This window comes from Diabrotica undecimpunctata, chromosome 1 (genome assembly GCF_040954645.1).
Source record: "Diabrotica undecimpunctata isolate CICGRU chromosome 1, icDiaUnde3, whole genome shotgun sequence".
In the NCBI taxonomy this organism is placed as follows: Eukaryota; Metazoa; Arthropoda; class Insecta; order Coleoptera; family Chrysomelidae; genus Diabrotica; species Diabrotica undecimpunctata.
The window spans coordinates 113,587,517-113,606,873 of record NC_092803.1 but is presented as its reverse complement, the minus strand read 5'-3'; the positions used below and the strand labels follow the sequence as shown (position 1 = coordinate 113,606,873).

The 19,357-nt window shown below is 33.8% G+C and overlaps 1 protein-coding gene across 1 annotated transcript in view; it reads right to left on the bottom strand.

The window, feature by feature from the left end:
- Window positions 1-8,276: 8,276 nt before the first annotated feature.
- The window catches only part of LOC140452747 (beta-mannosidase-like), a 49,839-nt gene continuing 38,758 nt past the window's right edge, over window positions 8,277-19,357 (bottom strand). The window contains exons 11-14 of the mRNA XM_072547075.1: window positions 17,758-17,905; window positions 16,352-16,563; window positions 12,108-12,308; window positions 8,277-8,551 (exon numbers count right to left, since the gene is read on the bottom strand). Coding sequence (XP_072403176.1) covers window positions 8,312-8,551; window positions 12,108-12,308; window positions 16,352-16,563; window positions 17,758-17,905 — 801 coding nt within the window. The 3' untranslated portion in view covers window positions 8,277-8,311. The remainder of the gene's footprint in view (window positions 8,552-12,107; window positions 12,309-16,351; window positions 16,564-17,757; window positions 17,906-19,357) is intronic.

The following is a 19,357-nucleotide window of genomic DNA, read 5'->3' as shown; positions in this document are numbered from 1 at the left end:
CTATTATTAAAACAATTAAATATGACATGAAAAATTATAAGTTTAAATTTTTTTTGGATATTTAGTTTATGATTTTGAGAGTGGGTCGTTAACGACCCCTTGGGCCCTTACTCAAATAAAAACTAAGTTTTCTTTAATTTATTGAAATTCATCAAAACATTTATCAGAAGTGGAATTTGACAACTCTTCCATGTTTTCGTAGTTTTATTTTTGCACTGGGAACATCTTCTTGTCTGTTGGCAAACCATCAAGTTTCGGCTGTCTGAGGTGGTATTGTAGATAGAAGCTCTCTTTGTCCAGGCATTTTCGGTTTAACTTTATAGTTTTTTAAGAGATGCTGTGCAATTTCTCTCTTAAAATGTAGATTTTTTTGATCATATCCGTAAAGGCGCACTAGTTGATTAGCATTAGTCACACATCCAATGCATCCATGTATGGGGGATGTAGATCTATCTACATCACTTTTTTCCCATTTAAATTTAATCTCGGTCTTAGCTTTTTTTAGAAGGTTGCACGATTTTAGTATTTGATTAGGTATTATTGAATATGTTCCTTACTTTCATTGAAAATTTGAAGCGAGTTACCTTCTTGTCTTCCTTCTATGCTCCATATGCAATTGAAATACGCTTATTTTCTCTACTGTTCATGGGCTCTCCTTCTGCTTGAAGTTGTCAGGTACTTATATGGTTTACATCATTATCTTCCTCGTCTCCTGACCCATAGTTGGTATTTTCGCCTTCATTGTCGGGAAAAAGATTGAAATAGTTTTTTCATAGTTTTTTTCTCCTTGACCGATATCCTCATTTACAGTGTGATTTTAATCTCACACACACACACATATATATATATATATATATATATATATATATATGTGTGTGTGTGTGAGTGAGATATATATATATATATATATATATATATATATATATATATATATATATATATATATATATATATATATAATGTGTGTGTGTGTGAGTGAGATATATATATATATATATATATATATATATATATATATATATATATATATATATATATTCGTTTCGTTTCACGTTTCGTGCAGTAATTTCTGCACTTCTTCAGTTCTAATGATTGTAAAGTCATATAAAGATGTCAAATGCATAGGTTTAGGTGTTAAAAAATACATTTAGTAACTACAATAAAATTACAGTAAAAAACACATTAAAATTTTTTTATAGATTTTATACAAACTTTGCAAAAAGTGCCAAAAATGTCACAGTATTTTACAGGAAAACAATATAATATAATACGATACTTCTATTCTATCGCTGATGTAAATGAAGATGAAACATGAAGCCAGGAGAAAAAGTAGCTTGTTTTAATTAGAGCTTAGTAAACAATTTAAGGAAAGGCTCGAGCTGCTTTTGTTAATATGAAGGACATTCTGGGAAGTCATGACATTAACTTAAACCTGAAAATGAGATTGGTTAGATGCTACATCTTCTCGATACTGCTGTACGGAGTAAAGACTTGGACTTTAAACAAGAGCAATACCGATAAACTAGAGGCCTTCGAAATGTGGATATACAGAAGAATTTTGAAAATACCTTGGACAGACAAAATAACAAATAGTGTAGTTCTTCGAAGAATGAACAAAGAACGGGAGCTGTTGATCACCATCAAGAGAAGAAAGTTGGAATATCTTGGTCATGTGATGAGAGGGAAAAAGTACCGATTGCTCCAGTTAATTATCCAAGGAAAGATTCAGGGCAAACAAAGCGTGGGAGACGACGTATATATCTTGGCTGCGCAATTTAAGAGACTGGTTCCAGTGCACATCTAACCAATTATTTAAGAGCAACAGCTTCAAAGATACGAATAGCAATGATGATTGCCAAACTCCGTAGCGGAGAGGGCACTTGAAGAAGAAGAAACAATTTAAAAAAATTAAATTTTTTTTTTATTTTTTATAAAAAAAAAGGAAAGTTAACTTTATTGTTGGAGACACCAAAGCAATTAAAAAAAGCAAATATTTTTTACAGAAAGGGCTCAACTAGTACGAAGAGAAAAACAAAAAATAATACGGCTTTCTATCTATGGAAATCAGACTTAGTACGAAAAATCAACTGATAACAAAAATACTCGTTTAGGCAGGACAGAATAAAAAAGTCAAAATTTTTTTTATAATATAAATCTGATTAAAAAGGAAGGTACCGTGTACGGTACCTTATTTAACTCACCATGAGGTTCCTTTTGGAAAAGATTTTACATCGGGTGCGAAGTTTGAAAATTGCTGAAGTTCTCGTTGAAATGAATATAGGGATTGAGTTTAGAAGTATCAAAGTAGAACCGATGCTAGCTACTTTTTTTCATATAGGACAAAAACCGAAAATTTAGGCCATGTCTTTATCGGATTTGGGTGTGCATAAGTTAAGTTAATGAAATATAACATTTAACTAGTAGCATTTTAAGGATTATTCGACAGCAAGGAGTGATAAATGATGCTGAGATTATCGATGTCCGTACGTCTGTTCATGGAGTTTTTTTCCCTTAATATGTAACACATTTCTAGGAAGGATCTCTTATAGAAATTATTCTCAGTTCCTAGAGATTTAATATTCTCAAAGTCGATTTGGTGGTTAAGAGAGATAGAGTGAGTACTGAGAGCACAAGAGTTCTTGTTGCATCTCATGTCACTTTTATGAGATATAACACGCCCTTTGAGGGTTCTTTTTGTTTGGCCAATATACTTCAAATGACAATATTTGCATGGAATGTTGTATACTACATTTGATTTCTCCCAAATATCTAAAGGTGTTTTAATACGTGAAAAGAGATTTCCAACTATTTTACAATTTTTTATGCTTATTTTAGTAGATAGAGGTTTAAACAATTTAGTAAGTTTCTACGACAATGGTCAAAGATTAATAGATTTTTGCGAGGCACATTCTTTGAAAATATTAAATGGTTTCTTCCCCCATAAGAATATTCACAAATTTACATGGACGCAGCCTACCAGGAATTTAAAATCAATAATTGACTATTTCATTCAGCGTAAAGATTCTAAACTAAAAGCGAAGGACGTGAAGATGTTTAGAGGGCCAGAATGTGGAAGTGACCACCATATGATTATTGCAAAAGTAATGGTGACATTTAAGAGAGAACAATCAAGTCACAAAAATGATGAAGTAACAGACATGGAAACAACCATAGAAAACATAAAATATAACCTGGAAAGCTTTAAACAAGATTCGACAAAGTTCTTATATAAAATTAGAATAGCTCAGAAAATAAAAAATATAGAAACAAAGGACTTAGACCCTGAAAGTCTGTATGAGGTAATTAAAAAATATATTCATGAAGCGGCAAATGAAGCACTGGGAAAAGTTGAAAATCGGAAAAAAGGAAAACCTGAATGGTTGTCAACGGAACTAGAAGAGAAAGTTCTCAAGAAAAAACAAGCATATCACATATGGCTTCAATCCAAAGATCCTCAAGACAGACAAATATACGCTAAATGGAATAGAGAAGTTAAAAAAGACGTGGATAAGGCAAAAATATAAACTGGGAGGCTAAGTGTGATGAACTGGACAGATTTATGGGTGGAACAAAAGTGGCACAAGCTTGGAAAACATTAAAGCAGTTTAGGAAAAATGAGAAAAATGAAGACAACATTTCTCTCATAAAGTTAAATGAATGGGAAGAATATTATACGAAACTGCTGAAAGAGGATAGAGTAGAGTACAGATGGGAAAAGATAAGGGAATTAATAGACAACAGAGACGAAAGACAGGAAATCCCTTTAATAACATTATCTGAATTGACGGAAACCTTAAAAGAGGTTAAAAACGGAAAAGCCGCAGGGCCTGGAGACATTCCCATAGAGCTGGTTAAATATGGGCCGACTGGACTTTTAGAATTAATAGTAGACCTTTTCAATAAATGTATGTGTGGAGACCAGGAAATTCCTAAAGATTGGAATAAATCTTATATAAGCTCCATATATAAGAGAGAGAATAAAAGAGACTTCCAATTATAGAGGTATTAGTGTGACGAGCTCTGTGGGCCGGTTGTACGGCAGAATATTAAAGAAGAGGGTTGAAAGACATACAAGATATTGAAGAACAAAGCGGCTTTCGTACCGGGAGATCCTGCCTTGATAATATATTTATCCTACGACAAATAATTGAAAAGCGTGTCGAAAGAAGTAGAGAGACCCATTTGGTATTTATAGACCTTGAGAAAGCATATGATAGTGTCCCGTTAAAGAAAATGTTTGAGGTCCTCGAAAGGTCCGGATTGGATTCGACGTATATCCGAGCGATATATAAATTGTACGAAAATGCAGTTAGTTGTGTAAAAATTGGAACCAGAACCTCAAATGAATTTAAAGTCATTAAAGGCCTAAAGTAAGGATGCTGTTTGTCACCGACACTCTTTAAAATATACGTCCAAGAAGCATTGAGGAATTGGAGAAATAAATGTAGATTTATGGGCATCGAAGTGGGACAAGAAACTCTGTATACATTGTTGTTTGCGGATGATTAGGTGGTGGTTGCAACCGATGAGGAAGATATAAATTATATGAATCGAAAATTATTTGAGGAATATGCCAAATGGGGGCTTACTGTAAACATAAGCTAAACAGAATATTTAAAAATTGGAGGAAATACCACAGATCTGAGGCTTGAAAACGCAGTCATAAAAGGCTGCAACCAGTATAAATATCTAGGAAGCATCATATCATCAGATGGCAGAGTTAAGATAGATGTACAAAACCGAATAACCCAAGGGAAAAAATGCATCCGAATACTAAATTCATTACTGTGGTCTAATAAAATAAAGATGCATACCAAACTTCGCGTATACAGAGCAATTGTAGAACCAATTACCACATATGGTACCGAATGTTGGACGATGACAAAGAATGAACGAGATAAAGTAGACGTTGTGGAAATGGATTATCTTAGAAGGTCATGTCGAGTATCGAGAATGGAAAGAATCAGGAATGAGGAAATACGAAACCGTACAGGAATTAGAGATACTCTTTCAGATAGAATACAAGGAAGGCAATTACAATGGTATGGTCACGTGATGAGAATGGAGGAGGAGCGGTGGCCAAAGAAAGCCTTAATGTATGTTCCGCCAGAAAGAAGGAAAAGGGGAAGACCGCCAAATTCCTGGAGAAGAGAAATTACAAAAACAATGCAATCTAGAGGCTTAGAAGAGGGAGATTGGAGAGATAGGAAAAGATGGAGGCTGAAATGCGGGAAGCGGCAATCGCCGTAGGACCCCCGTTATATGATGATGATGAGTAAGTTTCTCTGTAACCTGTGGAAAATAGGGTAATGGGCAATACCTAGGAGAAGACTCGGATATGGATTCCTCCTCAAGGTGGAGTTCATTGTTGTCAAGTATGTTATTATGAAAATCTCACACATTGGTATAAGACGGGTCAAATAAGGAGCTTGCAGTAGAAAAAAGATATCTGTTAATAAGAAAAGTTGGATAAGAATTCTCAACTAATATAGTTTTGATTAACTGAGTGGCTTCCCTTCTGTATAAATGATGTGACAACAACTTGTGAGTCCTTAAGGCTAATCTCTGTTTGAGGTTGTATTTGAATCCTTTAGGATGAAAGGAATAATATTTAAGGAAGCGATTGCTAGCAACGCTCTTTCTAAATAATTTGGTTCTTAGGATGTTGTCAACACCTCATACAATTAACATGTCAAGAAACTGAATGGTGTTATTTACCTCCATCTCGCATGTGAACTGCGAGGGGGGTTGTATTCATTGAAGACAGAAAGGGTGTGAGTAATTTGATCAGTGGGTATGGCCAGGATCAAGTCGTCAACATACCTCTTAACAAAAAGAATCCAAGTGTCTGAGTCTATCTACGATAAGGTCGTCGATAATATTGTTCATCATTCAAAAGTAATTGGCTGAGATCCATGTATTGCTCTTTATACATAAGTACAGTGGTATTACCCTTATCACTTAAAAGTACCAATAGTTCAGGATGGTCTTTTAGAAAAGTTCTAGTTTCAATGTAGGCTAGATCAATTTCTGATTGTGATTTTTTTGGAGCATTAGTAAAATTAAGTAAAATGTTATTGGCTGATGATCTTAATTGAGTGAGATCTGAAGATTCGGAAACTGTAAGAATGTTTTCAACATCAGATAAAAGGTTACAAATTGAATAATCCTTCATGGTTGGAGATAATCCAAATTTAGGACCGAGAGATAATAATTTAGCAACATTGGGAGGAAGATCAATTTCAGTAAGGTTTCTTAACCATTTCTGTTGATATTTGATTTTAGAAAAAGGGGTGATGAGAAGATTAGCAATCTTTTTTTGGAATGTTTTAAGAGATTTATTGAAGTTAAATTGAAATTGTCTGTGAAGTCAAGGTCGAAGTTGTGGATGATTTAAAAATTTAAATAAATGAGACATCGAGCGGTTGTAATCGATGTGTGGTGTGTGGTGGAAAACATAATAATATAGCGTTATTTTCCCGAGCAAGATGAAGGAGTTCTAAACTTTTGGTATGGGAACTGTGACCATCAAGAATAAGCAGCACTGGTTTTTGAGGTCCGGGATTAGAAAACTCAATAAACTTTTTAAACCATACAATAAAGTTTTCTTTGGTAATCCAACTAGTCTCATAATACACTGCAGATGACCCTGGTGGGCCACCATCCATTAAGAGCGGATTTGCTTTCTTACGGGGAAATACAAATATCCCTGGCATAAAATTCCGTGCAGCATTCATACAGGTTTCTAAGGTCACCAGTACACCTCGTTCGGCTGAGGACAAACAACCCACTTGCTTTTTACCACGCAGAGAAAGGATTCTGGAAGGCTTGTTAGGTACAGACATAATGCCGGTCTCATCTACGTTGTAGATATCATTGGGTGATAAATTGTGTTGCGTATATAAAGATTCAATCAAATCAAAAAATTTCTTTACTGCTGCTCGATTAAAACCTTTTGCTCTTGCCAGTGAAGTTTTTTCATGATTACGTAATGCTATAATTGGGGGTGCCCCCTTAGAAAGCCATAAAGCTAATGATTACCAGCCATTTTCTTATCTTCATTAAACACGTGTGGAATGTGATTTTTAACGGCTAAATCAAAATCTAGTTTTCTAAAATATGCACTTAAGAATATTTTCTTGCACTTAAGAAAACACAGTCTTAAATCTACCAAATCTTTTTTCTGCAGCTTCTTTCGAACACAATACTTTTTCTCGAGCTTCTTTTACTTTGCGCTCCAAAGTAGTTTGTGAAATAGCGTACAGCTTCGATGCTTTTCTGTAACCTATGTTGCCTTCTTACACTTCTTGAATGGCGGCCATCATACTTTCCTTTGACCAACTCTGTCTGTCGCTTTTTCTTGTATAACGACCCATGTTAAAATCTTAAAAAAAACGTAATTATTTAGATAATTCAATGCATAAATGTATACCCTAGTAATTTTTGTATAGAATCAGACTTTTTTCAATAATACCTTTATATTTAAATAATTTGTCAGAAGCAGTTCTACCTAGGTACCTAGTAAAATTACTTAATCGGCATTAAAATATTCCATAGGTTAAAATGGGGACGTCCCCGTTTTTAGCTACCCTTACCGTCCCCATTTGACCCGTTTATGACTTAATTCAAAAAATATGGCGTATCGAAGCTAAAATGCTAAGGTTTTTAAATGAGTAGGTATGTGAAAATGTTGCTTAAAGACAGCGGAAACAAAGGTCTACTTACCGAAATTGATTATTTCAATGTACCTTGCTAACACCAACCAACAGTGCAGGTTGAAATCGTAAACAAATCACAAAAAATCTTGGATCGACTGTACACAAAACAAACATAAGCTCACACCTCGACTACTTACTGCAGGTTAGTAGGCAACTAAGAACACCCACACGTCGTTCGGCGGTCAATTCCCCACTCTATTACCACAGAATACTAATCACAACTGTGATTAGTATTCTGTGCTATTACTGAAATTTTGAATGTACCCATATTACCCTGCGTCCCCTTTTTATTCGACTCTCCCCTACTCACTCCGAATCAGAGCAAAAATTTTACTCTAGAGTCGAAATTTAACGTTACACCGGCGGTGTAACGTTAACTAACAACGTTAACTACATCCAATGCAGCAACTTCGGCGATTAAAGGTGTTGTTTGGCTCGCTTGTGGTTGTAGGGCTGTAGATAGTTGTATGATAGGGCCCGCTTCTTAAACACCAAACTACTTAAAAAAAAAACTTATAAATCTCGTTAGGTATGCTTTTTATGAATAAAAGAATAGTAGAATAATAAAGTTATGTTTATTTATAAAAAATTACTTAAAAATATTGTTCATCAAGAAGATTGCTGATAGTTAGTGATTGTTGAAAATCTGAAAGGCTAGTCTCTTCCTCGCCGTAAAAATAGATGCTTTTAGATGAATCTACTTGGACAAATCCATTTTCTGAAAACCTTCCCCTTATTTCAGTGTCTAACCAAACGAATAATGCAGGTTTGTCTGATGAAACGGTAACTTCAAACATGTTCTCATCAGCCTTGTATACTTTTACTGATTCAATCTAAAAATAATTATAAAAACTTAAAATTTAAATTCTGTGTAAGAACTAAGTATTATATACTCAGTGACATTAGAAGTATTACACCCAGAAGGAATAATTTCTTGAACTTAATTTTTTGGCAACATGGTAGATTGACATCAAGAATGAAACGATAACGTTATCAAAAATTTTTATTAACAAGTAATTAAAAAAAATTAATAATGTGTTTGGCGACCCCGTAGCTGAATACACTCCTGCATACGTCTAGGCATTGACAAAATGAGATGATCTATGTCTGCTTGTAGCACCTCCTTCCAAGCAACTTGAACTTCATGTAATAACTGTGCTATAGTTTTTGGAGAATGGTGCAAAGTGGAGAGTCTCCTTCCCATCATATCCCATAAATGTTCGATAGTATTTTAAGCTGGCATTAACGCCAGCTTCTTGGAGAAAGTCTATAGTTTGACGAGCAATATGGAGAGGCGTGTTGTTTTGCTAAAAAAGGACGTCTGGACGCCCGTCGAGATAAGGCAGTAAAGTGGTTTGTAAGATGTCATCAACATAATGCGCAGCTGTCATATTGAATAAACACAAGTGGTGATTGGCTACCATAGGCAATAGAGCTCCAAACCATTACTCCAACTGTCCTGTGTACATATCTCTCAACAGTAAATCCGATATCTCGTCGCTCTCCACGGCGGCGTCTTACCATCTTACGACCATCATGAATTCCTAAACAGAATCTTGATTCATCGGTGAATGCTACATTACGCCATTCTGTCACCCAATGCTGCGGTTCTCTGCATCAATTCAAACGTTGATGACAGTACAGTAGTCCGAGGTCAAAGGAAGCACTACTCTTGGGCGGAATGAAATCCGTCCAAAGGCTCGAATGCGACGGTATAGTGTACGCATAATAACAGGTCTACCTACTATTCCAAACCATTGGTCAGCAATTTGACGCGTAGTAGCAAAACGGTCTCGCAAAGTCAGTGATCTAAAGCGCTTATCTTGACGCTCTGTGGTACGCCTCGGTTGAGCAGTTGGTCTTCTTGGTTTCCTCTACCTTAGTTTGTCCACACACGACAGACACACATAACCGTCATTGTCGTACAATTAACACAACGGCCAATTTCGCGATACGACAAACCCATATCTCTCTACGCAATAATTTTGGTGTCTTCGAACTCGAGGCATTTTCTTACACTGGATACAATTAGACTGAGGAATAATTAAAAATTTCTATATGAACCGGTTTTCATACATCGGTCTCTTCAAAAAAAAAATTAAAGATAAAACTTTATTTTTACAAAAAGTAGAAAATATAAAACATTGGTATTGTTATCATAGCATGTTTTAAATATAGTCATTCTGTTGCCAAAAAATTAAGTTCAAGAAATTATTCCTTCTGGGTGTAACACTTCTAATATCACTGAGTATATTTAACTGTTACTGAGACTAGTATCCAATGCTTTACTGCAGTTACTGGCAACTCTTATTCACTAGTTCAGTGGAAAAGTCACGTATTAACTAAATGAACTTCTACGTAACTATGAGCATATTGAGTAATTGTTTATTTTATACATTCCTGGAGCTTCCCAGGAATTTTTTTCTGAATTCTTGACTTTTCAAATTTCTTCATCAAATTTGGAGCAATTTTAAAACAACTTACCGATGAGCTACACTTAAAATTTTAAATAACACCGCTCAGGACTGAATTACAACAAAATACTATTGAGATAATCACTCGATAGATACTAAGATGCCTTTGCAGCTCTTAGTAGTTCAACCATCTTAAATACCAAGATTCACCTATACCTAACCTACGCAAATTGCATAAACTTATCGAAGAGCGAAAATCGCATTTGTATAAAGTACACAGGGCAGTTTATTTTAGAAATATAAATGCAAAGACTAAAAAGCAAAAAATAAATATTTAAATATTTTTTTGAATGTGTTTTTAAACTAAAAAGTATAAAATATTTTTTCTCATAGAGATTTATAACTCCACATATATTCATAACTCCATGCAGATTGTTGTAAAACATTTGTGATAGTGAATTTAAATAGCTATGAAAGTACGTGTAAAATTCAAAACAAAAAAGTGTAGAAACGTATAAATTCGATTTATAAACATGCACCAATAGTGATGAAATGATTACAAATGTGAGTCCATTTCCAAAGGGTAAAAAAAAACAAAAAATACATACATATTGACAATTGGTTTTCGTTTAACGGCCGATTTCGAGATTTAAAAATACAGTCCATCATCAGGTCCACATTAAATGTAAGTGTATTGCAAGTATACTTACAATATCATTTAAATTATATGATTTTACATTTTACTCTTTTTTACGTGCTTAGATTTTTATTTATTTATATTGTAAGTTTTTAAAATTCCGTTCTGTGTGTAGTTTTAATTCACGTATTTCAATTTCATCGTGTATAAGATTTTAATTTGCGTTTTAAAAAATCTTCGAAGAAAAACACTTTAATGACCTTTCCAACAAGAATAAACAAAATTTAAGTATTTATTTTCAAATTGCCTTGAGTATAACGCTTTCTCAGTAATAATTGCGTCTTAAAAACTTCGATTGCACAAGACAAAATGATCTGGTCTCCTGCCATTGTCCATAATGTAGCATACAAACAATTTTTAAACTTTTGGTCCTTTGTCCACTGTTAGTTTTTTGTGTAGATGTATTTAAATGTTTATGACATTGGGTGATGTGCTGGATAGCCAAACAGTTTTTGACGAATTGCTCCTGAAAATGCTCCAAGAGCAAAAGTACTTGGGCAATATTTAATAAAAGAAATGTGCTCGATATCTGCCTTTTATTTGTAAAATTTATATATTCGATCATTTAAGACCGAAATCGTCAAGAAAAGTCCTCATTTACTCAAGACAAAATTGTTGTTTCCCCAAGACAATGCACCGTATTACAAGTCCATAAAAACGATGGTAAAATGCACGTACCTATTGGGTTTTAAATTTCTTCTGCGCCCACCGTGTATTCCAGATCAGGCCCCAAGCGATTACCACCTTTTTTCGATCTAAACAAATTCTCCGTGGCCAGAGATATCGCTCCGATGAGGAAATAATCGCTGAAGTCTATTTTGAAGACAAAGATAAATCGTTATACAAAAGAGGCATCAAAAATTAGAAAAGCATTGGAATGACTGTTTCACCGCTAAAGGAGATTATTTTGATAAATAATCATTTTTGCAGAAAAATGTTGTTTTACTAGATAGGGCCGATATTTATTGACCACCGTGATACGTAACATAACTAGCAGAGTTCGAGCAAGAAGAATGAAGGAAGTAAGTGATGTGTTATGAGTCAGAAAGGAGATAAAAGAAATGTGATATCAAAGGGTTAAGGAACTGAGGTATTTTCTTGTACCAACTACGCAAAATCCTGTACTGTGTAGAGAGTATAAATAGTTACAAACCAGTATCTTGCTCTTATGATGACACTGCAGTTTTGGTTCTACCCATTTAGTTTTAGTTACTTTTGTTAAAATTTCAATACTTATTTAAATATTTTTATTATATATAGGCTATCGTGAATACGTACTTTAACATTCGGCCTTTCTGGATGTGAATTTTTAAGAGGAGATGGGAATACATAATTATTTGGTCCAACTGGATAATTTCCATTTCCATTTTTAACAACTAATGAGAAAAAGCAGTTGTCTTTAGGAGAATCGCCACATCCTTTCTCGCTCAAGTAGCTATCTGTTGGAATTGATTTTACAAGTTTAGATTCACCTGCTTGCTAAAAATAACAAAAATAAAAATATTTAATACAATTAAATTAAATTAAGATTTTGCTTAAGTAAAACATATCTGTATAGTTTGACCAATTTGATTTTACTGAGATATAACTAAATTTTCTCAATTGACTCTTATTTTGACATCCTCTTTTTTATGTAGGGTTGTTGTGGCAATAGTGCGTTGCCCTTTTTGTTACCGTCATATAGCTGCCAAGCTATATAGACGAGCAGCATTACCCCTAAAACGGACAATAATTGATTCGGGAATGGTCATTGGTCATGCATTTCGAGGTCGCTCAAAATGAAACTACATTTATTTCTGTAGTTCGATATTGAAGAAAAATTATATAGGAAAGATACCTAAATGTTATTCTATGATCGTACAAGGCGGCCCTGATTTTGGTCTTTTTTGACATGTGTCATCCCTCTAACCTTTTGCATTAAGGTCTAAGGTGGAGGCAGAAATTGATTCTTTGGTAGCACAAGGAATTATGGAAAAAGTGGAGTTCTCAGATTAGGCTACACCTATTGTCCCAGTAATAAAACATAATGGAGATATAAGAATTTGTGGTGATTTTAAGGTAACATTAAATCCACATATTGAAATTGATGAGCACCCTTTACCTACTCCTGAGGATTTGTTATCTCAAATGGCCGGAGGAGAAAAATTTTCCGAAATGAGACACTTGCTTTCTTTAAATACACATAAATGATTATATTGTTCAAACCGATTAATGTTTGGTATAGTTGGGGCCCCAGCCAAATTCCAATGGTTAATGGAACAAATATTACAGGGTATAGAAGAAATGTCAATTTTTCAAGATGACATCAAAGTCACAGTACCAAATACAAAATTACATATTTAAAAACATCACATTTTCAAGAAGTTAGCATAATATGCGAATAAATATTGAAAAGAGTGAGTTTTAAAAGATGAAAGTGAGTATTGCGGGTTTGAAATATGGAATTTCTGCATTCAAAGATAAAATAAATGCAATAATTAATACACCTATTTTTGAAAATAAAACTGTAATACGTTCTTTTATTGGATTAGTAAATTATTATAGACGCTATATTGAAAATACAAGTACAATTCCAAAACCATTAAATAATTTGCTTAAAAATAATGTACAATTCATACGGTCTAAGCAATGTTTAAATGTATTTGATGCAGCTAAAAGATTAATTTCTTCAGATAAAGTTTTGTGCCATTATAATCCAAATTTAAAATTAATTTTGGCTACTGATGCTTCACCTTATGGAGTGAGAGCAGTACTTTCTCATGTTTTCCCAGATGGAACAGAGAGACCTATACAGTTTGCCTCAAAAACTTTGAGTTCTACACAACAACAATACTCACAAATTGATAAGGAAGCGTACAGTATCATTTTTGGTGTAAAAAAATTTTTAATTACTTGTGTAATAGAAAATTTACATTACTTACTGATCATAACCTCTATTTCTATATATGTACTATATAGTACAAATTTTCGCACCAAATAAAAGTTTACCTTACAGTCAGGTATCATTATGAGGGCTCAAAAAGTTTTAATTGGAAGTACACTTAGAACTAAAATATTAAAGGAATTACACACAGCACACTTTGGCATCGTTAAGATGAAAGGCTAAGCTAGCAGTTACTGTTGGTGCCCTAATATAGATAAAGATATAGAGTCACCTTGTAAGAACTGTTATAATTGCAATAAATTCAAAAATAATCCAACTCCTGAAGATATTCATGAATGGGAAAAACCAAATTATTGTTTTGAAAGACTTGCTGGACCCTTTAATGGAGGCTATTATTTTATATTAGTTTTACACTAATTAACACTAAAAATATCACTACTGCAACTACTATTAAAATTTGCAGGAAAATTTTCTGTACCTATGTAATTCCTAAATTTGTTACTGATAATGGAACACAATTAACTTCTTATGAGTTTAGGAATTTTATTAAACATAATGGAATTATTTATAAATATACAGCTCCTTTTCATCCAGCTACAAATGGCCAGGGAGAACGTTACGTACAGATTTAAAAAAAAGCTTTAAGAGCTATGAGTTTAGACGGAAAGAATAGAGAACATTAACTTTGCAAATTACTGCTACAATATAGGAAGGTCTACATTCTTTAACAGGAAAAAGTCCTTCATTTTTAATGTTTGGGAGAGAGATGAGAAAACCATTTATTGTAAAGAATAATTACAATAATGAATGCACCAGAGATATTGAATTAGGTACCAGAGTTTCTGCAAGAGATTATTTTAATGAAAAATGGAAATTTGGTAGAGTTATAAAAATATTGGGTCTTTTACATTATTTAGTTAAATTAGATAATATGGGTATTTGGAGAAGGCACATTAATCAATTAAGGGTAGTAGGAGAAAGTACACCAACTGAACCATTTTTGTCCACACTGTTTTTTTGTTAGAGACAAATATTCATGCAAATTTACCTGACAAAATAATTGAAAATGAAATAAATCCATTTTAGAATACAAATACATTGCCTGTAACAAATGATAGTGCAGAATCATCTAACCATGAGGCTCCAGGTTATTCATCTAAAACAACTGATGTGATTTCTGATACCAAAGTTACGCCTACCTTACGTAGATCTTCAAAAATATGTAAACCCTTTGTAAAAATGAAGTTTGTATTACAGATTGTAAGAGGAAAGAAAAGAAGAAGTCAACCGCATCGCTGAAGGTTAAGGTTGGTAAGATTCATTTTTTTAGAGTGTTATTAGATTGTACTTACATATTAAAATAAAGTAGTTTTCAAGTAATATATATATATTTCATTGTACAGTACGTACACAGTACACAACACTTTTTGTTTAAATAAAAGAAATTTTAAGAACTTCAGTACTGACTATTCCCTCCTCTGGCAGTGATAGCAATTAGCAAACGACAAGGCATGCTTTGGATCACATTCTGCAGAAGATTGTTCCATTCCTGCACCAATATGTAGTGAAGCTCTTTTTAATTTCTTTGGCCGGCATATCGTCGCTTCATCTTATCCCAAACATGTCCTATGGGATTGATATATGGACTGCCCGTAGAGCAGACAAATCTTGTGATTTTAACCTCGTCAAAATACTCAGTAACTATTCGAACAGTGTGAGGCAGTGCATTATCATACATAAATGTTGCGTCATCTGTAATATTAACCATAAACGGCAAAATATGGTCTTCTAGAATCTGTGTCAGGTACCTAAACGCAGTCAATGCCCCATTTTCGATAAAGACTAACTCCGTGCGAGCGTCAAACGAAATGCCTTCCTATGTCATAACTGACCCTCCACCAAATGAAAGGTCCTCGGCAACACATGCTCGAGTATATCTCTCGCCTGGACGTCGCAAGGCTCTTACACGTTTGTCTGAGCCTATAAGACTGAATCTCGTGCAAAATTCAATTTGGCAATCAAGTGTTCACGGGAAAGCAGCGGTCCAGTTACCCTAATACGAGAAGAAAAACCAGCAGCATGAAGTCGCCTCCTAACTGTCCATTCACTTACGTTTAGATTTATTACCTGTTGCATATGATTTCGAAGAAAATCTGTCGTGGCCGTTAGGTTTCTCAAAGCAAAAGCACTAGAAACAACAAACCGGTCGTCTCTAGCTGTTGTAATTCTAAACATATTGCGATAGATGGAATATTACACATATCGGTTAAGAACTTTAATTTGAGATTTATGAGACATATTATATAGAAGTAACAGATAGCAGAGATGGAAAATCTCTCAAAAATATTACTATTAATTAACTCTAAATATGAGAAATATGAGTAGGGGCAACTATTAATGGCAAGAGAAATAAACTAGTAAAGGTAAGCCAATTTATGTACATTAAAATCAATGGCAACTTATACCAAAGGTAAGTTAAATAAAGATACAACTAAAAAAATAATACACAATTGTCTAAAGTTTAAACTTACCAAAACAAGACAGCTGTTGAAATTTCACTATAGAAATTTATTACGTTCCCATTGTATATTTTTTATATGGACGTAAATATCTATTGCTATTTTTAAACCATACTTACCATATCAACAGCGACTTCTTCAGTAGAAACTGGTGTTAAAGAATCCCATTTAAATACTCTAATTGAAGCTACTAGACCCGGAAGAGGTACTATAACATCTGAAACTACATATATTTCAAGAGTTCGAGCCGAATTGATATGGCCAGTTATAATGATTGGGGCGAAAAATTCTCCTACAAAGTACTGTAGCATCTTCCACCTACCGGTGAAATCTGAAAATATTAAGCAGCATTATTGTTACGTTAAACATTGTCAATTTGGTAAATCCTAAATTCTATCCTTTATAATTATTTAATCTGTAAAACTATATTATATCTATCATACATAATTTTTATATCTGATTTCCTTGCAACAGTTTGTAGTGACTATATGACCAGTTTTCACTGAATTTCTATTTTTAAGTCCACACCCTTTTACTTTTCAATATTTAGATTAAATTAAACCATCGGTTTACGAATTACTACAACCATTAACTTGATTTTAACCGGAAATAGTACATGAATTAATAAATGATGGCAATATTGACAAAAATTAACTTCCTTTCTAATTACGTTTCCTTTCTTGTTTTAAAGTAGCTTACATGTAACTAATTTTCTTTCTTGGTTGTAACCAAAACTAACATTTCGTTATTTTTAAGCCATTTCTTGACAGAATTGAAAAATAAGACGATCTAAGCTTCTAGCGTTTCTTTCTCCTAAACTAATTTACTTTCTAGTTACTCTTGTCGAGGATCGGTGCATATATGTTTAGATAAGTGAAGTCATTAAATTTATTGATTTGGCATGTATCCTCTAAAGTATTATACGATTTGCCAATATAACGAAGTCGTTAATTTTTTTTTTTTTTTTTATTCCTATGATTGCGAGTATTACATTATGGTCTGCTTTGTCCAACACTTGACCATCTAGTTTCATATATTCGCAAAATAGAAATATTTAGTATAATTATTTCCTGAACTTGGGGTCTTTCTTGGGGATTTCTAGCACATTTGTTTTGATGGAAACTGAGGACCGTTTAATTTGAGTTAAAATGTATTTTCTTAAGAGTATACACCTTGCTTTTTGAATGGTTAACAATTTTTCTTCTAATAATCGATCACAGAAGTGGGCGTTTTTTACCACTTCTCTGAAAAACAATTAATGCAGTACTACTGCTTCTTACTAAGGAAGCTAAATGTTCTTTAATACATTAGGAATATGGAATATAAACATGTTTACGTATTTGTATATTTACAGATCTGTTAATTGATCTACCTCTTAGATATCCACCTCATACATCTGTCTCTTAGGGTGTTCCCAGAATATACACTAGAAAGTTCAGAAACTAATATTTCCAACGTACGAATATTAACATCTCGACGAAGTAGAATAACCAATTTAAAAATAAAATAACGAAATAATACTTACCAATGCCAGCCCAAGTTGGAGCTAACCATACGTCATTTAGCTGCCAATAGAGAGCACCCATAGTTCTACCTAGACCTTGATCATTCAAAATGCTTCGGTAACGACGGTAATGCTCCGTTTCAATTTTTATTCCGACTGCTTGGGCTATCTAAAACATTCAGTATCTTATATTTACCTTATCTATGACTCATTATTTAATTTATAACAGACTATCATTTTTCTTTATGTACGATTGCTATTAATTGGTTCTCGTTTCATCACCATATACTGATATCAAGATAATATACTTATCGATAGTAACATATAGTATATTAAAAATATTTCTTCTTTTATCTTTGTCTCAGAATTTAGTATTGAACAGGACTTGTATTGTACCATTGTACCCAAGCCACTCCTAAATTCGAATTGGGTATTACTAGTTCTACTATCCTATCGTCTACAGAGAGGAGTCCTCTAGACTTGCGTGCTGTCTCCACTACTCTTCAATATCTACAGTGAAGCGCTATTTAAAGAAGCGCTCTCAGATTCAATAGAAGTTATATCTATCAATGAAACTTGAAAAGATATAAGGTTAGGACTACGCCTAAGGATGCTTCGGTGTTACGTGTTCTCTACTTTTCTTTATGTCTTGGAAGCATGGACATTAAAACAAGTGCATCTGAATAAGTTGGACGCCTTTGAATTTTGGTGTTACAGAAGAATCCTACGAATATCATGGACTCAAAGAATGCCAAACGTATAAGTAACTGGAAGAATAGAAAATGAAGCGGAAATAATATTGACTATGAAAAGGAGAAAACTTGAGTACTTAGAACATGTGATGAGAGGATAAAAATATTCATTATTGCAACTTATTATGCAAGGCAAAATTCGAGAAACGCGAAATCGCAGAGGGGTTACAGGTGGCGGATAGTGGACGGCCCTAGCGACGATACTGGAGGGTATAGTGTGTATGACTTATAAAAGTATACCTTAAAAAATGCTATATAAACCCAAGGAAAGTATCGTGAAATGACAAACATTGCCCGCTCGAACTGAAAACATAGCAGCGTCTAACTCAGAGTGGGTGGCTGCAAATGGCGTACGTCGGTTCTCCATATCAGGAGCATCTGATGTTTACCTCATCAAGACATCTGGTCAACGTGGTGTTTTACGGCCAAATCCTCTACCCCTAGTCTTCAGCGGCTCGAGCAACTCTGGCCGAGGCAGCAACCAGACAAGTACTCGAGTAGGGGTGCTAAGAATACTTGGAAAGCCAACTTTACATAGCAACTTACAACGCAAAGTTAATAGGCAATAAAAATAGATTAGAAAAACCAATACGAACTGGAGACAGGAAAATTAGACGTAGTAGATCTATCGAAAACCAGACGCAAAAAAGAACAATGTCATATTACAAATCGGTACATGCTATTCTGTAAGGAAAACGAATATAACATCGGAGGAGTAGGAATTTTAATTAAAAACAGACTAGTTAACCAAGTAATAGGGTTTAAAAGCATCTCAAATAGATGCGTCTACATTATCGTCAAAATCAACAAAACTAATGATAATCTACAGTAAACTAGAAAGGAAAAGTAAATTATGTAGAAAGAAAAGA